The 21,568-nt window shown below is 45.6% G+C and overlaps 1 protein-coding gene across 1 annotated transcript in view; it reads left to right on the top strand.

The window, feature by feature from the left end:
* The window catches only part of Itga2 (integrin subunit alpha 2), a 93,345-nt gene extending 73,289 nt beyond the window's left edge, over window positions 1-20,056 (top strand). Inside the window, exons 18-30 of the mRNA XM_023708954.1 lie at window positions 846-956; window positions 1,508-1,590; window positions 2,100-2,241; window positions 3,349-3,441; window positions 4,005-4,081; window positions 4,167-4,250; window positions 7,915-8,017; window positions 9,148-9,258; window positions 10,814-10,918; window positions 12,946-13,059; window positions 16,209-16,298; window positions 18,647-18,763; window positions 19,529-20,056. Of these exons, the coding sequence (XP_023564722.1) occupies window positions 846-956; window positions 1,508-1,590; window positions 2,100-2,241; window positions 3,349-3,441; window positions 4,005-4,081; window positions 4,167-4,250; window positions 7,915-8,017; window positions 9,148-9,258; window positions 10,814-10,918; window positions 12,946-13,059; window positions 16,209-16,298; window positions 18,647-18,763; window positions 19,529-19,609 (1,311 nt within the window). The 3' untranslated portion in view covers window positions 19,610-20,056. The remainder of the gene's footprint in view (window positions 1-845; window positions 957-1,507; window positions 1,591-2,099; window positions 2,242-3,348; window positions 3,442-4,004; window positions 4,082-4,166; window positions 4,251-7,914; window positions 8,018-9,147; window positions 9,259-10,813; window positions 10,919-12,945; window positions 13,060-16,208; window positions 16,299-18,646; window positions 18,764-19,528) is intronic.
* Window positions 20,057-21,568: the final 1,512 nt, after the last annotated feature.

Here is a 21,568-nt window from a genome sequence, read left to right as displayed (position 1 = left end):
GATGCTTAAGCTCCTTCTTATTGGCACTGCAAGTGCTTTTCTTTCCTGACAAGACCTGGCAAGAGGTCTAAAGATGACTTCTGTGTGAGATCTATACTACGGTGCTTTGGCATTTTTACACCTTTCATTAGATAAGAAACCTCGAAACTTGGAGAGGGATGGTGTCTCCTGGACTCCCTGTGAATCCTCTGCCCTCTGCACCCATGCAAAGTGGAGAAGGTGCGCTGGTGTGTGGCCAGAGCTGTGTTTACTTTGAAGTGAAGGATGCGTCCTCTTCATGTGCGGCTCAGCTCACAACAGCCAGTCCTGGGCCGGGGAGGCCGGGGAGGTTGAGGAGCCTCACTTAGGACGCAGGCGTTGCCTTTGCCTGCTTCTGCCGAGCAGAAGTGGATCCTGACAAGGAAAGGAGTATACCCCCCTCTTACCTGAGAGCCAACTCTTAAGTCTTGGAAGTAGGAATTGGAAAGACACAGCCAACCACCCGCGGGCCCTACCCTCACACAGGAGGTTTTTGAAGATTAAAACTGAGCATATCATCTAAATACTTCTAATTACTTATGTATAAATAATGAGATTATTGATGAGCCCACTAAGAACCACTGCTCTGGATTTTTACGGGATCGAGTCTCTTCAGGTCATCTAGTAGTTTAGAGGTTCACGGTGAATTAGGACAGAAAAGAGTGAATATTCACAATGAGGAGAGTCTACATCATTGAGCAATACTGTGTTCTTAATTATGAACACATTGGGGTTGTTTCCTTGCTTTAAAACTTCGATGCCCTCGCAACAAACTAATTCTGTGTGTGTGTGTGTGTGTGTGTGTGTGTGTGTGTGTGTGTGTTTAGAAACCCTCTGACGTTGTCAACTCTTTGGAGCTGCGTGTGGACATCAGTCTGGAAAAGCCTGGCACTAGTCCTGCACTGGAAGCCTATTCCGACACCGTCAAGGTCTTCAGCGTAAGTGTTTCTTGCCCTTCCTGCGCGTGGGCTGGCTAACTGGCTAACGACTCACTGCAACAGTGTTTAAAGATACTTAGGCGCTAGGACGTAGCCTCGATGTTGTAATTTTTGAAGTGAAATTGAGTTTACCTTAACTAGCAGGTTAATTCCACAAAGGCAGAGGCTTTTGTCTTCCTTGGCCCCTGCTCCATCTCTAGCCCTAGAGCTGAAGGAATTAATTTTTAAAATCAGGTAAATAACTTGGGCTCGCCACCCACTTTACATATCGCCAGTGCCCAGGAAGTTCCGTGTGGCCCCCATCCATTGCCTCCACTCCAATCCTACTCCCCCGAACAAGTCATTATTTTGAATTTAGCATTTGTCATCGTTTTTCTTGATGGTTTTGCTAAACACATACACATTCCTAATCATTCTTTGGTTTTTCCATTTTTGTGAACTTTATGTAAATGAAATAACACTATGTGCATTCTTCTGGATAGTGCTTTCCAAACCCAGAAGAAAAAAAATTTTTTTTTTCTCTTCCTTTCTTGTTTTCTTTCTTTTGATAGATCCCTTTCTACAAAGACTGCGGCGGTGACGGAATCTGCCTCTCAGACCTGGTGCTGGGCGTCGAGCAGCTGCCAGTTACCCAGTGCGTACACTGTAAATCTCTGTGCAAAATGCAGAGAAAAGGGGGCCCTTGATTTTTTCCTTCAAATGAATGTTTATGGAGCTCTATTTCCTACAAAATAAATGTTTACAATACTAAAAACCTTTAAAAAACTAGCACAAAATAAGCAGCACAAAAGTATTGGTATTTGTATAGTTCTTTTCCTTGAAATGTAATTAACAGCAATGAAGAAGAAAATCCAATAGCATGTTCTTACTTTTTCTTTTCTTTTTTTTAAGAGCAGAATATTTATTGGGAAAGACAGCTTTTGTCTGAGGGGGACAGAAGGGGGACCCAAGCAGGTTGTCCTCAGTTTTTTCAGTATCATTTTAAAATGTAGATAACTTGTGTCTCTAAGCAAGTTTCTCAATCTTCCAAATAGATACAAACAGATATTTTTCTTAAATGAATGAGATCTTTAAATACTGGCCCTTCTCTTTCTTTCTTTTATTTTAATGACCTTTTTTTTTTCTCCCTCTTACTTTCTACAGAAAAGAGTCCTTTATTGTCAGCAACCAGAAGAAAAGGTTAACATTTTCCATAACACTGAAAAACAAAGGGGAAAGCGCCTATAACACTGCAATTGTTGCGAATTTTTCACAAAACTTATTCTTTGCTTCCTTCTCCATGCCGGTAAGTGACAACACTGAGAATACAGCTATTGAGTTTCCTACTTGCTGTCAGATACTCTGTACCTTAAATTCAACCCTCCAGGGCCTCTGAGTTGCCTAAAGAAGCACCTTAACCCTGAGCACATCAGCCCCAACTAGCGACTTCCAGTTAGATGTGCCATCCAAGGGCACGGTCCCGCTGTGCATCTCTCCCTCTAGTGCATGGCGTGCTCACCCCTCCCTCTGCCCTGCGACTTGGCCTGGAGGCCAGCCCCTCCTGCAGCTCCCCTCAGCCCACTCTGCGAGGAGCCTGCTGGGCACACACAGATGTGGCCCCGGCTTCGGGTCCCCCAGGTCCCACAGCTCAGCCTGAGCTTGGCCACCGTAGCTCTGGCTGCTGCCAGGATGCTGCCTTCCAGCAAAGCCAAGCAGTCGCACTGAGCAGATCTCTAACCCAGAAATGAACTTGACCGTGACGGCGTTCTCCCTCCTCCACCCAATGCCACAGAGAGAGAAAAATAGGAAAGGAGGAAAAGCCATTTTCCAAGCGAGCTACTTCAGTCAAGTATTAAATAAATGGTTTCTTTCCACTTAAAGTTAATGAGAACTCAATAGGTTTGGAGACCTCACTCTATCCTGACCTTAGTGTTGAAATGCCCCATGTCAAGTGCAACTTTTTTTAAAGAGAACTGAACAAAACTTAAAAAAAAAATTCATCAAGTTATTTAAAATACAAAGACCACCATGATTCTTATGAACATATTATTTCAAAATTATTTAGAGAAATATATATACTAAAGATAAAATTTCTGCATATTAGATTAAAGCTATTTGTGCTTCTGAAATATGAGAACTATGATTTCCTTTGGGAGAGTGGATACAATTATGAATTCTTTTGCTTGTCTAAAGCCAAAGCATCTAAAGCTATGAAGGTGTATCCTTAGAGTTAGTCATAAAAGCTTAAATTTAGCCGCTTGGAGAGTAAAAGATTTTCAGAGCTTTGGGGAGAGTCACCTAATTCACCGTGAGCCCATCTTCCTGGGGAATGTCTCTACATCTCCCCATGTGTGTGTCCGCGCTCACGTGGTGGTACCGACTAACTGGTTTTTGTTTCCTTGATTTTGCGCAGGTGGATGGAACAGAAGTAACGTGCCAGGTTGATTCCACGCAGAATTCCGTTGCCTGTGACGTGGGCTATCCTGCTTTGAAGAGTGAACAACAGGTATGGCTTGCGCGACCCCTCAGACCCATGCTCGCGTGTGCTCTAATTGACCAACTTACGACATAACATCTTCCTGGTGAGGCGCTGTCACTTGACAGCAGCTGCAAGATAAGTAACTCCATGCTTAGAGGAAGTTTCTTAATAACTGAAGTATCTCTTTGAAATTAACACCAAAGGCCTGTCCTCCTCCACGCTGTTGATGCACGGAAGCACACACAACAAGGAGCGTTCTTTCTGCCTCAGCATGTTGGCCAACATGGGCCACCGTTTGCACAGAGAGCGTCTGTTAATCTCTGCTCTTTAAGTTTCCTATCACCACAAAGCTTTAGTGCAAACAAGTATGTGTGCTGAATAACTTCCAGCTGTCAGCTGAAATTTAAGCTTTCCTAACTGTACGGGGAGCATGCTAGAGTAAAGAAGACCAATAGAGAGTGCACAAGTTTGAAAGTGTGAGGAAAATAAATGTCAGGATCAGATTGGAATGAGTTTGCTTTGATGGGGACTATTTTTCCTTTCCTGGGTATGAAGCATCCTAGACTGATGAATTTTAACTTTGTGTGCAGGTGACGTTCACTATTAACTTTGACTTCAATCTTCAAAACCTTCAGAATCAGGCGTCTTTCAGCTTCCAAGCTTTCAGGTAAAATGGAATAAAGTCACTAATGATGGTCAGCGGCTTCCAGAACATTCCACCTTAAGTAATTTCCTAATGTTTATCTCCACAGTGAAAGTGAGGAAGTAAACAAGGCAGACAATTCAGTGAGCCTCCAAATCCCTCTCCTGTATGATGCTGAAATTCACCTGACCAGGTACGCCAAGCCTGTGCTGAGCAGGTAGCCCACCGCCCACGACACTGGCCTACTGCATGTAGAGACCTAAGTAAAGAGTGGGTATCCCCTTGCCAGCCACACCAGAGGGCCACAGGTACATCAGCACCTCGGCAGCCCTGAGCAATGCTTTAGGGTTGTTGACTGAAAGCTGCCCTGAAAAGCAGAGGGAAAACACTTCCCCACTGACCCTAGGAAAGGTCCCCTCCTGGCTCTTGGAAGGGCTGAAACCCTCCCTGGAAGTTGAAACGGGCTCTAGAGCTGTACTAGTGGTTAGCTCTTTCTTCTCACTTCCCACGGGGCATGGAGATGTCAGGCAGTACCTGCATCTCTGGTGTCAAAGCCCCCTTCACCCCGCTTTGCACATGGGGAGTCTACAGTTAATACTGAGTGGAGTCACTCACACATCACACAGTCACATATGGAGACTAGATCAGGTCTAGCTTCTGGGTGGAAAATCTCTGACATAATAGATTAGGGCGTTCTTCCAACCAGGAGGAAAGGGATTTTCCAGAGGATGTCATCCGTGAAGAACTGCTTCATCCCTTCTCTTGCCTTACCAAAGCAAGTGAACCTGATGGCAGTCATTAAAATGTTATAGTAGTACATGCCAGCCACTCTGAGTCGCTCCCAGGAACGAGTGACTTGGGAACTGGCAGGCATATGAATCCCACAGGCGCTGATAGGTACACAGCAGTGCACCGCCCCCTGGGGGCAACCAGTGCTCTCTCCCTCGTGAAGCACCCAGGCTGCTTTGGGGGGCAGATGAGTGGCCCAGAGCAAGGCACAGTGCTCTTTTCAAGCCCCACGACAGCGGCTTCACTGCCCTCTACTTTGTCATCCCAACCCCTCAAAGCATTGATGGTATATGCCATCCAATAACTCACTAAGCAGAAACCAAAAGAAAACTGTGTGGTCCTGTCTGGGCTTGAGACACATGAGTAAAGAAGAAAAGAATGCTTCTGTGTCCAGTGGGTGGCAAGTGCGAGAGGGGAGAGAAAGCGCAGCGCAAGCCACCCATCCCTGAAAAGTTAATCAGTGACCGCAGAGTTCAGAGGACTCGGGCTAGCTGAGATAAGCCCGGAAACACCTGCGGGCACAAAGATCCCTGCCACCACATCGCCTAAATATTTCCTTCGCACTACTGTTAATCCTTTGTGTCCTAAACACTTCGATTAACACAGTCTTTTGGTCCTTCCACTCTGCCATCAGGGCCAATGTCCCCCGGCCCCAGAATTTTAACATGAAATAAACATGAAATTGAAACAGAACGGCGCTCTTACTTCCTGACCTCTTAGCTATGTATTGTTGGAAGGGTGATTTGGATTCCAATACACTCCAGTGTTTTAAAAAGTATGTATTTAAATATTTAATATAGAGAATTACGAAGAAAAAGCTAAATGGTTCCTCCTACACCCGAATAATTCTCCACCTGTTTTTTTTCTCTTTAAAAGAAAAACATTAAATGTACACTATAGATAGAAAATCGAGACATTAAAGATATCTACCCAGTGAAAGTAAGGTCTGTTCTTCTCTCCTCCCTGGTGACAAATGTAACTATTTGGGAATATTTTGCAGACATGGTTGATCTAACATTATATAGGGAGTACACACATACATGCACACACACAATCAAATGTTGCTCTATATTTTGCATTTTATGCAGTCTTAGAGAAATTTTTCATATCAGGTCAAATATGTCCAGCTCACTCAATTCCTGGGTGTTTTATAGTTTATATGGCCAGCCAGCATTAGTGTGTTGTGGTTTTGCATTTTCATTTCATTTGTTTACTCACCCCCAAGAGATAGGACTACTACTATTTTTAACAAATGTGGTTTTCAAACTTGAAAAAGCTATGCCTGATGGCTGAGTGGGTCTGTTAGCCTCTACTTTGATATTATATAAGTGTGCATCCTGATTGTACGATGGTAGAAATAGTGGTGCTAGGGTTATGTTTATGACAGGATTCCCTGTGAGTATGGATGACTGCTGAGGCTGATGTGTGTATGCTACACACACACACACACACACACACACACACACGGTACTCAAGTAACTTAGGGAAAACTTACACAAGTGGAAAAGCATCAGATCTCTTTATAATGCCAAAAGTAGAAAATCATGACCAATGTAGATACCGGCCCTGCTCAGGGGCTCACACACACATCCTCTAAGGCAAGGAGAATGGTCCATGCACATATAGCCCACACAACTATTTCAAAACCCGGTCAGTTCTCCTAAGAAACTCTGTGTAGAGAATACATGGAGAGGATATGCGTAGCACTTGTCAGCCTCTTTCTCCTGCTACTGCTCCTCCACACCTCCAGACCCCAAGAAGCTGGTCTGGCTGGAAACCAACTTCAGAGCCTGCAAGATGAGAGGAAGGGGGAGGAGTTGGGCTCCATGCCAGCCCAAGTGGCCCTGTGGCAGTTCCCTCGACAGACATCTTTGTGCTGCTGTAGGTTGCCATTCCAAGCAAAGAGGTCAAATCAGCCCAGTGCCTTTAAGTCCCGCTTCTTACAGACAGACCCACTACTGGTGGAAACCAGTTTGAATAACCCACATTCAGAGCCAGAGCATTAGAGTTGGTTTGGAACTAGAAATGGCTGGGAAGAAAGATTAATGAAATAAATCTGGGTCCTCTTTCACAGGCATCTAGTACTGAATACTTCAGGAGCTAAAACCCAATATCACATCACTATATTTCACCCATAGCAAGTGGGAAAGCCCTGGCGTATAAATCCACCCGTCCCCTCCAGTCAAAAAGTGCTGAGTGTCCACCACATTAATATACCAGTGAACAGAGCAACCCTGGAGGCAGTTCTGCTATCAGTGCGAAAGCAATACTTTTGTGGTTATTTCCGGAACTTGACAACTCATGAACATATAACGTGCAGAATCTCCTCAGAAAGACAGGAAGGGATAGATCTTGAATTTACTTTAGTTTTAAGAGCTTAGATTGGGCCATAAGACCATAAGAACTATCTGGTTTCATCTAGTGGTTTTTAAGATTTTTAGAATTGTAGTTTTGATGGTACATACATATATGTGGATTTTAGAATGAAGATTCAGTATGTGCATACAATGTGTTATAAAATCAAGGGTAGTTGGCATTTTCATCTATTTAACGTTTTAGAACATTTGCTTGACAAAAAGTAATTATATGTATTTATAAGGTACAGAATGATCTTTAAGTACACATATGCAATTTCAGTGTGTGTATATTTTGTGATAATTTGCATTTCTTTGTCCTTTTCATCACTTCATCTCTGGAGACGCTGAGCTCTTCTACTCATTCACTAATATAGAAGAGGGGATTGTGAACCATAGACACCTCCCTGTGCTGGAAAGCACTAGAACTTGCTGCTTCTGTTTTCTGATGCTCTATCCAGCCGCTTTCTCACTTTCCTCCACACCGCCCTTCCCAGCCTCTGATCAGACACAAAAGAACAAATTCCTCCTGTGGTCTTTCATGTGAGGAAGCTAAAAAGACTGATTTTAATGTAGGATGGTTATATAGTGCTTTGGAACTAAAAGTAAACTGTTTTACTTATAATCAACGTTTGAAATACTTGAGTAAAATATATATTAAACTGAAAAAATGAAAGCAAAACTCAAAGCATTGACTCTACAAATACCCCGCAGATCCACCAACATAAACTTCTATGAAGTTTCCTCTGATGAGAATCTGCTTTCTGTCGTGCACAATTTTGAAGATATTGGCCCAAAATTCATCTTCTCTCTTAAGGTTAGTAAGTCTGTCCTAAAGGTGGCAGATTAGAAGAAGGCAAAAGAAAAAATAATGGGTCTGGGGGGGAAAAAAGATAAGAAAATAAAATCAAAATATATGCGTGTCACTCACACTTGGGTGTGTGCCAAGTCATCCGAGGGCTTGTTGCTGCACCAAAGCTGGCTGACCCTGGAGTGGGTCAGTGGGTCTGGGATGAAAATCTGCATTTCTAGAAAGTTCCCACGTGGTGCTGCGCTGCTAGTTGCACTCTGATAACCAGCAGCAGAGTTCAGCATTGCGCTGTGTGTCCGCACATACGTGTAGTAGTGCTGGGCTGACACCAGGGCCTTGCACATGCTTGGGCAGCACTCACACACGGAGCCACACGTCCAATCCTAGTGTCTACAAGTATTTGTGAATTCAATTCTAATGTCTACGGGTAAGAATTATTAATCTAAAGACATTAATAGGATATGTAACGAGAAAGTTCACTGTAAAAATATTACTATTTCATAACATAATATTACAGAAATTTTAGAAAGTGAAAAAGAATTTACCTATCACCCTGAGTCAAAGCCGTTTTATTTTTGTCCATTTTCTGTCAGTGTATTTCCTGGCTACAACCTGCAGTTTGGTGATTTTTAAAGGTATAAAAAAAAATCTTGATTTGCTATCCAGATAAGTGGAATTTATAAAATATAGATGGCATTCAGTAGACGCATTCTTTAGTGGACATTTAATTAATTCATAGCAAAAATAAAAACTAACACTTATAGAGTATATGATAATTATTAGCCATTGTAGCAGGTGCTTTTGTGTCTGCCAGAGTGGCTATTGGGGTGGATTATTATTATGACTTGGGTTGCTGTTTAAACATTTAACAGCCAGTAAGACATAAGCCCTGGCCACTTAGATCAAAAGCCTACCAGTGGGGACAGCTGGTATATGAGCATGAACCTGCTCAATTTCTGCTTTTGCTCATTGCATGGATGAGAAAGTTAAAGCAGAGAGAGACTGAGTTGTTTGCCCAAGCCACACCGCCGACTGCTTGCGCTTGGCAGTGCCCCTCCTCCGCCAGGAGCCAGTGATCACTTTGCTTGCATCACCCGCGCCATGGAGTCATCCTAGAATGTTTCTTCCCCACCCAGGTGACCACAGGACTTGTTCCAGTGAGCATGGCATCTGTGGACATCCACATCCCGCAGTACACCAAAGAGAAGAACCCGCTCCTGTACCTGACTGATGTACACACGGACCAGGTGAGCTTAACAAAGCGGCTTATAAAAAAATGTGCATTTTCAAGGCAAGCCAGGTAGCTCAGCGGTCTAAAGCGCCTGTTTAGGCGGAGCACAGTGGCTTGGGTTCGATCCCGGGCCTGCAGTCCTGGCCCTGCCCCCGGGATGTACTGAGATTGAGACTGGGCGTTGTGGTACATGCCTATAATCCCAGTGCTTGGGAGGCTGAAAACAGGAGGATCACGATGAGTCCACTCTATGTAGTGAGACCCTGTAGACCCTGTACCAAACACATTTAAAAAAAAAAAAAATGTGTGTTTTCAAGATGGAAATAACCACCAGGGGTGATTGGGTCTGACATTTTATAGATGAAAAACAGCAGAAAACACCCATGCATCCCAGGTATCAACAAACAAGCATTAATTTCATATTTGAAGCAAAATATTATTTTCAAAAGGAATGTTTGAGTCTAGGTATTTATAGGTGGCAAAAATTATTCTCCAGGTCCTCTTGTGGTCAGGTGCAGGTTGGACTTTGGCAGGCCCTTGTTAGGAAGAAGACTGGAAGTGAGAGTGGGAGCCCCGGGAGCGCACAGTAGGGCTACACTCCGCAGCAGACGCTGGTCTTCAGGCAGCCAGCCTGGACTTCCACCCAGGGACGCCCGCCCCGCCTGGCCTTCCCTGCAGCCGCCCCAGGTTCGCTTTACAGAGCGAGGCCTACAGTGCTGCTAAAGACAAGCTCTCCGGCTTCAGCACCTTTGCTCAGGCTCTGCAGGGCTCTCGTGGGTCCCGAGCCACTCCTCCACTCAAACCCCTTGCAGCCGGCCCACCCTCGGTCTAGCACTGAGCTCAGTCCACAGAAGCGTCCTCCTGGAGCCTGCGTGGAAGGCTAGGAAGTCAGCCCCTCAGCCGTTCCACAGAAAAGAACCCTGAATTAAATCGCTCCTGGTGTGTCCTCACTGCACGTTTTTCTTATTACTCATGGGCTGGGTGGTAGACCATTGGCATTCTTATAAGCAAAACCTGAGCCTCAATGTCTTTCTGATGAAAAAATAAATGTTAAAGCTCACAGTTCTAGAAGTCTGAGCGCACGATTCGGCATCATTTGCGCTCTAGTGAGGACCTCGCGGTGGAGGGTAGGAAAAGCCCACAGAGGAGGCTGAGGGGGAAGAAGAGGAAGAGGAAGGGGAAGGGAAGAAAGAGACGTGACCGGAGGGCAGACAGTGGCTGGAGGGCGCACTCCCAGTTAACCTAACGACCTCCCCTAGGCTCCAACTATTCAAGGTCCCAGTCCCTCAACACTGTCGCTGTCACCCTGGTTCCAATGAACCGTGTCATGAAACACATCTAAGCTGCAGAAGCCTGTAAGATCTCGTCCTTTATCAGGTTACATCGGAGGCCTTGAATGCAGTGGCTCCTCGTATAGTGATCATGGGGGTGCTTGGGTAGGTCCCCGCTCTGGGAAGAGGCCTAGCAGACCCTCCCTCCCTCCTCCGAGGGTGACAGGCAGATTTCTCACTTGAGAACAGAACGTCGTTAGCACACTCTGCTCCCAGTCTGACCTGGGCTCTTCTTCCTAGGCTGGCGACATCAGCTGTAAGGCAGCAATAAACCCGCTGCGACTGGGCCTGACCGCTTCTGCTGTATCTTTCAAGAGAGAAAACTTCCGGCACATAAAAGAACTGGTGAGAACAGGCTACCACTCTTAGTTTCTCTCAGGAGTTCAAGGTTTGTTTTACCTACAAACCGAGGAGCTCGTATCCGGCCAGCTGGTTTCATAGCGTTTCCTCATTTTTTGCTGTTGATGGCTGCTGCAAATTAAGATTTAGAAAACGCATTCTCAAGTCGAGGTTGCTAGAATTATTACTTATGCCAACACTTGCGAATTAAATGCCCAGAGTCTTTGATAGCCAAAGGACATGTGTGCAATAACTGTGCCTGTGGGGTGTGCTTCAGGCCTGCGAAGGACCCAGATATGCTCTCGAGCTCAGTCCTCCCAGGCTGCCCGCAGCACAACGGCTGATGACTTTTATTTAACTGTCCAGTGTGCCCCCTCTTCTGCCTTTTTGTATCGCATTACGTCCTGTTTCTGACCTATGCCCTTCAGGAGGACTCCGCCTACTATCCTAGCGCACGGCTTGGCATATAGTTTAATCACATAGTAAATATTCAAATACGTAAATATCTGGTAAACAGTAAACCTTAAATTATCCACAGTTCTCCCTTATCAAAAATCCTGAATGAAATTCTTCCAGTTTAAACCTTTCATTGCAAATGTTTGATTTTGTGTAGGATGCAGGAGAAGCAGAAGAACAGAATAAAATTGTGTTTCGTTTAATGGCATTCATGCGCTTAGAGGTCTATGTGCGCTGCTCCGTGAATGGGCCCTGCTACCTTTTGTCCTTGGAGATGGGGCCATATAATGTATAGCTTTTTAAAATGCACATTACTGGGCCAGCGAAATAGCTCAGCGGTCTAAAGCACCTGCTTAGGCAAGCTTAGGCAACCGCAAGGACCACAGTTCAATCCCCAGCACCACATACCATGCCAGCCCCACCCCCAGGGCGAGCTGAGCCAGCCACACACACACACACACACACACACACACACACACACACACAGCACTTTACTTTAAAGGCAAATTGAGGTTCACAGCAAAGTTAGGTGGTGTCTTCAAACCTTCCCCATCTAGCCTCTCTCCCCACAAAACCTCGGCCTCCTCCACAGTCAAAGAGCCACCGTTGTTAGCAGACAAACCAACCTCGATGTACACTGTCACCAAAACTCCAGTTTATTGAGGGTTTACTGTTGGCATTATGAAAATCCACACTGTAAATCCGGACAAATGTATGATATGCACCCACAGTTGTAGTATCATAAAAGGTAGGTTCACTGACCCCCAAATTCTGTGCTCTGTTCCTCTCTCCCTTCTCCCAAAACCCCTGACAACCACTATTCTTTTACTGTCCACTTTTTTTAATCTGATAAATTCATCTTAGGGCCAGTGAGATAGCTCAGTGGACTAAGTACCTGCCAAGGGAAGCACAGGGACCAGGGTTCAATCCCCAGCACCGGGCCGGGGAGATGGCTCAGTAGAATAAGTGCTTTCCTGGCAAGCACAAGGGCCTGAGTTCAATTCCCAGTGCCACAAAAAAAAAAAAAAAAAAAAAAAAAAAAAAAAAAAATCAATCCCCAGCACCACATGCCATGCCGGCTCACGCCTGTAATCCCAGTGCTGGGGAGGCTGAGACAGGAGATCACTATGAGTCTGAGCTGTGTAGTGAGACCCTGTACCAAATACATTTTTAAAAAATCATCTTTATGGTTAGGTTTCATGATTAAATTATAAAAAGTTTTGTTAATATAGTTTGATTTTCCTAAGTAGCCCACTGCTGAAAGGTGAGTCACTGTGTTGTGTTATTACTAGTGTTAGTAGTGTAATAAACACAACTTTCACACGTGCTTCACACACTTCTGCAGTTCTTCCTGAAGTTGCCTCCACAGATAAGAAATGCTTGGGGGAAAGAGGGCAGCTTTTGTGACCTAGTACCAAAATTCCTTGCAAAGGGGTTATAAAAGCAGTTCATGAGGTAGCCTGTTGCCCTGGATTCTTCCCACTACTGAGCATTATCCATCTTTCTAATCTTTTAGCCTTTGTTTCTTACAGCCATCCTAACCCTCTCTCCTTTCACTGTGGACTCGAATCTGACAGGACTGTAGAACTGCTTCCTGTAGTGACATCACCTGCTGGTTCAAAAACCTCGACATTAAGGGAGAATACTTCATTAACGTGACTACCAGGATTTGGAACCAGACTTTCGCTGCAGTAAGTATTGGCTTCATGTACTGGCCTCCCCACTGACATGGAAAGGAAAACAGGAGTTTGTGCACTTTGATGAAATGGTATTCTGCTCAATGATGGTGGCGGCTCAGTAACCCAGAGCAGGTCACCGTAGCAGGCAGTACGTTGCCATCGCTCCCCGGGGCTCTCCTTCCGACCACCTCAGAGTCCGGAGGGAGCTCCTAAGAAGGGCGGCTGCTTAAGGACTCATGGTAGCCCTTGGTATCTACAGGAATGGCGCCACAGTGGCCTTGGCTACCCTTGTCTGCAAATGCACCCGCTCTGTCTTCCGACCAGGACCCCGCATTTCCCCCTCCAGGGCTTCTCTGTCCCCACCACCCAGATGCAGGTGTCTCTGTCCTTCTGGCTGAGGTCACAGCTACTGGTGGATGGGTCTCAAATGACCCAGGAGACGAATCCACCAAAGGATCCCTCCTCTGATTTAGCAAACCCTCTTCTCTCTTGCTTTACCTTTCTCTGATGAGAAAGCAGTCAGCACCCAACTTCTAAGTCATTCCAATCCCCATGAAAAATGTGAAGAAAGTGCTAAACTATGTCCGTGTTGGTCTTCTGGTGGGCAGGTGCGTGGCCAGGATAGCAGTGTTTCAGTATGTTTACATAGCCGGAACTTCGGTCTAGTGTGAAGAGAATGTGTAGGGACAGCGGCCTCCTCGAGTCTGATGCTTCAGTGACCGGCTGACTGATGACGCCTCCTGCCAACACTGGCTTTGACTGAGGCGGTAAAATATGAGTCTGAAACCTCTTGGGGGGAGTGTGTAAGTTCCATTTTTTTTTCTTTTAAACAAATAAATCAGTTCCTAGGGTGCTTAAAAGGAGATTCTTCTTCCAATAAAAGGAAGATTTCTTCCAATAATCTCCGTTCTTTGCTATGGAATTTTGTGCAAGATTACAGGACTGGGAACCCTTTGTAACTTTTCCCTGAAGCCAAAATATGAGCAATATTTTTTATGAAGATGCAATTAAAAAAAGGAGTGGTGAAAAGGTTAGGGGAAAAAGTACAGAATTGGAAGGGTGAGGAAATGAGTTTAGTTTTCTGCTTCGCGTGTTTCTCCTTCCTCCCTGCTGCGTGGCTGCCCAGCCGGGTGGGGTGCCTACTGCCTTCTGAGCTGCGTAGCATTTTCCTACCTGCAGCAGCTTGGTGCTCAGTTTTTACAAATTTGTTTTTGGCTCTGCGGATGTGAGGAACAAGTTTTCATAGGAAACGTTGCCAAATGGGAAGGAAAACTGACTTTTACACGTCAAAATGCCAGCTCTGTGGAAGGCATTTGGTTTTTCTTAAGCTTATTTAATATACACCATTTGAACTGTAAGATGTTTTAAGAGGACTTTTCCAATGGTTTTCAGAGGTACAGCTGCGTCCAAGAGGCAAACGTAAAGTATAGTGCTTATCCTTTTCCACACACTTATGTCGGTGAGACTGAAAAAGCACCCCTGGGCAGCACTGAAGGTCAAGTCTCGGACATCTTCCTTCTTGCAGAAGGGTCAGGCTGGCCCCCTTGGCTTCCAGCTATTTCAACAGCAAAGGAGATGGTTCTGAGCTCGCCTGGGAGATGCAGTCTGAAATACTTACCTGGTGTCTCTGTCGGGGCCTGGGGAGGCGCTGCCTTCTCCTGCCCTTCTTCTTCTGATGTGGCTCTAAGTCAGCTTAACACTTCACGTGACTTTCCAATGAAGGCTTCAAGCAGCTTTATGACAAAGCCTTCCTCTCTGAAGCGCTGCCTGTGTAAGAAGCCACGGGCAAGGCTAGCAGCTGTGTGTGTGGGGTCTCCTGTGTGTGTGTGCTCCGCCTCCCTGTGCTGGTTAGACCTGCAGGGTGTCGCATACCTGTACGAAGGGCCTGCTCTGGGGTACAGCCATAGCATGGCAGCTAGCAACGAAACAAGAAGCATGACCTCAACAGCTACTTTCTAGTTGCAAACTCTTAACCCATTACTGATGGTCTGAATGCTTGCCCCACAGCATATGTTTAAGGGACCGAGGAGGAGGGCTCACTTCTGATGCAGGGCTCCGTCCCGAGCAAGCTAAGAGTAGCCAGAGACTCGGCCAGTGTGAAGGAAAGAAATCGCTCCCTTGTTGGAAATCTGTTCTTTTTCTGGCCACTGGATACAGCCTAGCACATGACCTCATGGAGGGCGTTGAAGCTTGTGCTTAGCAACCAGGAAAACTGAGTCCTAGTAGCCAGAGGTTGGGAAACAGCTTTAAAGCCTGAGTGGCAGTAAGAACAGACCCAGAATCCGTACTACAGAGAACAACCACAGCAAAGTGTGTGCACCAGTGATGTTCCCACTGAAAAAATAACTCTTTTCTGTATCTAGATTGGAGAATATAGGTAAAGACAACTTCCTTTTAAGAGGTTACAAGTCAACATAAAATACGTGACTTTTCTAAATACCTGCTTCATATATCCAGTACTATTTCACAGAAACACTTACATTAGGAAATCTGAAATTATTCCTATATGACAAAAGATGTCAAGAGGTTCAAGGTATCTGCTGCTGCCTGCATGGTGCAGTTCAGGTGTACTGTAATACTATTATGTAATGCATATGTGCCCCCAAAGAAAATCTTCTGATCATCTCAATGTTGATTTTTCCATTCCATCATGTGATGCCTTTAGGGGAGGATATAAAAATTCTGCATGTAATAAACTTGCCTGTCTTTTTTATTTTTATTTTTTTGGGGCAGAACTGGGGATTGAACTCAGGGCCTAGCGCTTGCCAGGGAAGTGCTTATTCAACTGAGCCATCTCCCCAGCCTCTGTCATGTCTTGAACTTTTAAAACATCTTCACTATTACCTTCCCCAATTAAAAACACCAGCATGAAACCCTCCTTTTTTCACCCTCTGCAAGGCTGAATCTCCTGGTGAGAAGTTCTGACTGGCTCATGCCCGACCTCACCCAAGAGATCTGCTGCCTTTGCAATGACGGGGGCCAATCTTCTGCACATTTACAAGTTGTCCAGCAGCTTCTGGCCAGCGGGCCGGTGACACAGAGCTTCCCATGTCTTCACCCTTAGCGTTCATATTCTTGTTAATTTCTACCAGGAAATAAACTGTAAACACATTGGGTTTTCTCCTGCAACCATAAAATATTTTCTTTCCTGTGTGTTCTAGTCCACATTCCAGACAGTACAGCTGACGGCAACTGCGGAGATCAATACCTATAACCCTCAAATCTACGTGATCGAAGAGAACGCTGTCACGGTGAGTGCAGCTCAGCACCCTGCCCCCAGAGGCACTCGGTCTCCACAGAGCAGACAACCATTTTCTTACCTCCACACACATGGAAGCGTCTTGCTGAAACTCTGAGAAGCTGCTGTGTCCTGTGTGGAGCTTTGGCAAGGGTCTTTGCTATTCAGAAAGTTCGGTGACAGTTGCCCTGCTTCGGGCACCCATGCTGGCCTTCCAAGAAGTGGTGATCCAAAGGAAGGCGCAGCAGAAGGGCTCTGTGTGGGCAGGGAAGTCCCGTGCCCCTTCTCCAAGCCCGCCCCAGCCCTGCTGCTCTTTCTCCACAGTGCTTATATAAAACCGTCTACATTATAGGCCATCAAATCTAAGTTACAACCATTCAAATCATAAATTGCATTCCAGAGTATTTTTAAGAAGTCCTGAAGCATGCCTAACTGGTCATTCGTTATTAAAGGGCTTCCTACAATAGCCCGTCTCACAGGCAGACTGACAGTGCAGCAAGCGCATTCTCGGCCTTAGATGCTGAAGTCTATAATGCTCCCCTTGACGGAAAGGGTCCTTCAGGGAAGCGTGCCTCGGCAGGAAACAAAGCCCTGCTGTTCCAGGAGCTGGCACAGACGACTGGCCTCTGTGCTGAGCCTCTGGCTGGCATGTGCCATTTTTAGATATGGCCTAGCGGGACTTCCATGCCCAGCTAATCAGCAGGCAAACCCTCAGCACTTTCCTCTCGAAGCTTTTGTTTGAAGTTGCACGTCAGCTCACGGCTCTGTGTCCGCAGGGTCAGCGTGGCAGGTGGCCTCTGTCCACAGCTGCAGCCCACGGACTTCCTTAGAAGTCCCCTGTCCCATGAACCTCATTCCTCGCTCAGCGCCTGAGCACACAGCCCATGGCACTGCTGTTCCCTTTGTCCCAGTGAAAATGAATCCAGGCAACAGACGAAGCATCCTGCCTCCGGCCCAGGAAACTCAGTGCAGGCCAGGGCCTCTCCTCAGAGGCTGGCGTGCAAAGCCGGAGACAGAGCCAAAGGAATGCAGGCTCGACCGAACGGCTCTGAACTTAGCAAGGGAAGAAAGCGCTGTACATTTCTGTTAAAAGCTCACTTTAGAACAACATGGCTTTTAAAAAATACGTAAGCCTCAATTACAGACTTTGCTTTCTGGAAAGCAGTTATAAACATACTCACCGAGAACTCCAGTGACCAATTTTCATGAACCCAGTATATTTTTCCTTGATTTTCTTTGAGCAGTACTAATAGACGAAGCAGACTTTTTTATAATTGCATCTATGAAAATATATTTTGAATCCACACAGCAATTTGCATAATTTTTTTGAATACTGTTTTGACTCTCCATCATAAAGTGACATTTTCCTACAGGAAGGTAAATAGTTACATTTAATTCAATGTCAGGCCCACTTGAAACCAAATTTTATACTCTTGATTCCAGAAAGATCTGTGGACTCGGTTTAGGAGTCTCTGGAAGAGAGACTCAGGCGTACAGCTGCAGTAAAGAAAAATGATATGAATTGAGAACAACTTTACTCACAAACTCTTAGTAATGAGAAGTACACTGAGCAGGCCAGCTTCCAGTTTAGCTCACCCAATAAATTATGGGAAACAAAACTGCTCATTTGCCACTAAAATTTAACATGGAGTAAGAGGTGGCCCTCTCCTTTTGCTTTAAAATACAGCTCTTTAAGAGCATCTTTTGCAGGAAATGGTCAATACTCTTTGCCCAAATACAGGAGAGAGAGACAGACAGACAGACACACAGACACACAGACAGACACACAGACAGACACACAGACAAAGACAGAGACAGAGACAGAGACAGAGAGACAGAGAGCAGTCCTACTAAAACTCCAAGGGCAATCATTCATTCCATTACAGCACCATAAAGATTGCATGAAGTGGGCATAAAGAGACATAAATACCTCAAAACAAGGATAGGATGTCTACCTTCGTGCACTTGAACCCAACCTGCAATGAGATCTAGAAGTTCATGCCGTACAAAGCCAAGTCACAGCGGTGGGGTCTGGCGGTTCTTGGCCCTTCTCCCCACAGACCTGTGCTTTCTCTTGACGGCGAGAAGCCCCAGCTTATGTGCAGGTAAAGCACGTAGGATCGGCAGGCATGACCTAGAGGCAACATACCAGTGCGACCCCAGAGAGCCACTGAGGAAATGTGTATTCTTTACCTACATTTTGCAGCTTTTCTCCTCAAAAAATCTACAATGCTTGCCCTCAGGAGGACGCCCATCAGCTTTCTAGAGCTGGGATGCTCATTTACAGAATTACAGGACTGAATGACACTCCCGCTTTGATTGTGTAATATCTGCTAACTCCGTGCGCCTCTGTGTTTTCAGATTCCTCTTATGATAACGAAACCCAACGAGAGAGCTGAGGTTCCGACGGGAGTCGTAGTGGGAAGCGTAATCGCTGGCATTCTGCTGCTCTCAGCTCTGGTTTCCGTCTTATGGAAGGTAAGAAGCACCTGCATTTGAAAGGGTAGGGTTCCTGAAAGCTTGTCATAAATTCCCTTACAAGACAGCAATTTTAAATATTATATGATACTCCTCTATTATGGGGGAAAGAAATATAAATTTGTTTATAATTTCTCATTGATGTCCTGGAAGCCCAGTAGAAAAAAAAAAAAAAAAAAACTTTCTCCTTGGGCCCTAAACATTTTATTTTACTTCAAATAAATAGAGCCCAAGAAGCTGAAAATGGTAGGTTATGACTGTGACTTCAGACCTCCTGGGGGCTGAAGCAGGAGGACCCTAAGCTCACGCGCTGCCCGGGAAACTTCGTGAGACCCTGTCGCAAAATGAAGGAAAGCCTAGAGTGTAGCTCAGTGGCCGAGTACTTGCTTAGCACGATGAGGCCTCAAGTTCAATCCCCAGAACTACTAAAAAAAAAAAAAAAGCAGAAATTTATCTCGATGCAATTTTGAACTCTGGTTATAAATTTCCTCACTAAATTCAGGGGACAGGTGAAGGTCCAGCGCCTGTACCTGACTCTCGCCAGTGCCTTGGGGAGTCCCCCTGGATGCCACAGAAAGAGTGGGCAGCAAAGGTCAAAGCCACCACCCCACACAGGGCCTGGTGGCGACATCTTTTCCCAGTTGTGTCCACTTGCTGGGTGCGGTGTGATCCGACGGCCCGGTGGACACGAGCTCGCGATGTAGGGCTCGAACGGGGTTAGCGGTCTGCACAGAGTGGTGACACTTGATGTCCTCATCTTCACAGCTGGGCTTCTTCAAAAGAAAATATGAAAAGATGATGAAAAATCCAGATGACACGGATGAAACCGCAGAACTCCAGAGCTGAGGTGCCCGGCGGGCAGAGCCCACTGCACCGCGGAGTGCCAGCACCGGGGTGCGCTGCTGCTGCCGGTGGATCTTTGCTTTAAGCCCAAGCTTTTCACTACTAAGTAGACGAGCCCGACATTTGAAGAGAAACAGCTGTCAGTTTGGAGTGAGAAAATTGTGAGTGAAGATTAGGGGTAAAAATGGCAAAAGACTTATTTTTTACAGAGAAGAAAAAATAACCCTTGAACTGGCTGGTCCAGAGTTTACATTGTGTTGGAAACAAAATATTTCCTGGTATGCCAGTCTTAAAATTGTAAAACTTTCTGAGATCTTGGGGGTGGGAAATACTTCCTTTAAAATGATTGATTTAAACAGCAACCCCCCAAAAATATATATATATATTATACATATTAATATATAACATATAATTATGAATGGCAGTTTTATAATATAAACTGTGTATTATAGGATACATATGACATTATACATAATACATATTATATGCACATATGACATGTAATATGTATTATATTCTGTACTGGATATTTCTACATATATAAAATTATCATAAGTAATGTTAACAAGAGCAGACAAAACTAGCACAGGTTGTTTTGCAACTTACACTGTTCATCCAAAATTGCGACAGAGTGTACATTGAAGTGATAATTTTATTTCTTTTTTAATGTATTTGCTTGTTACGGGGTCCCACTATGCAGCTCAGACTCATAGTGATCCTCCTGTTTTCAGCCTCCCCAGCACTGGGATTACAGGTGTGCGCCACCAGGCCCAGTCTCAGTGGCCAGCTCACTGCACCTGGGGTTGGGGCCGGTGTGGCACATGGCACTAGGGATCGAGCCCTGGTCCCTGTGCTTGCCTAGGCAGGCACTTAGTCCGCTGAGCTATCTTGCTGGCCCGATAATTGTATTTATAACTAGTGAAAATTTGTTAGTGGTCCTTTGGCCCTTGGCCGCCTCTTCACATTCCTGCCTTGCTCTAATTGCTAAAGCATGCAGAAATAACTGGAAGCCCCACCGACATGCCCCCTACCAAGGATGCCTCCTGCTGAGGACATCTCCATGTGAACTGGGGAGGGGCAGTTTAGAAGCCAAGGAACAAAATTTTGCTTCCATGCCATACTGTATAGCACATATATGGTGAAAGCCTATCTGCTGGAAGCCAGGGACGTACACTACACTTTCTGGTGTACACCTTTAAGTGCACCACAGCTCTTTTTGGACTTTGTCAGCTGGCTGGCAGAAATTTGGTGAATATGTAAAAGATCAGTAAATGCTTTGCAGCGCTCTGCTCCCCTGCTGGGCTACTCTCTCTCAGTCCTGGTCCCGGTGCCTGTGTGACAGACACCCTGTACTGCCTTCTTCTCCGGGGTGTCATTCACCTTGCTTGACCCAGTTTCTCCCTCGGCCTGGGAGGTGCTGGGTTGGAGAAGCCACGGAGTCCATGCACCTGTGTGAGTCACTGCGCACACGCCTTAACTTGAGGCGGCCAGTGCTGTTGACTGCTGGATGCGAACATGCGACTTGGTAAATACCTCGGTGCTGGAGTTTCAGATGGCATAAAGAGGATAAGGTAAAGCATGCTAGGAGCTTGGAAGAAATTATGAATGAGGGACCGGGAACTGTAAGATTAGCAGGAGCAGCTGTTGTGCTTACCACGTGTCTAGAAGACCGAATTGCATCTGGGCAAGTTTTCTTAAAAGAGCAACCCTTCTGCTCCAATTCCTGAGATTATGTGGTGGGACTGGAATGAGGCTCCCTAATTTGCTTTTTTTTTTTTTTTTTTTGTGTCTGGTTCAGCCCACCCTGGGGGCGGGGCTGGCACACAATGTGGTGCTGGGGATCGAACCTCGGTCCCTGTGTGCGTGCCTAAATAGGTGCTTTAGACCACGGAGCTATGTCGATGGCCTGTAGTTTGCATTTTGATGAGCACCCATCATTGCAGCAGCAAAAGTGGACATGCT

This window comes from Octodon degus, unplaced genomic scaffold (genome assembly GCF_000260255.1).
Source record: "Octodon degus isolate 3935 unplaced genomic scaffold, OctDeg1.0 scaffold00001, whole genome shotgun sequence".
NCBI lineage: Eukaryota > Metazoa > Chordata > Mammalia > Rodentia > Octodontidae > Octodon > Octodon degus.
The sequence above is the reverse complement of the archived record's forward strand: the minus strand, read 5'-3'. Positions and strand labels throughout refer to the sequence as shown.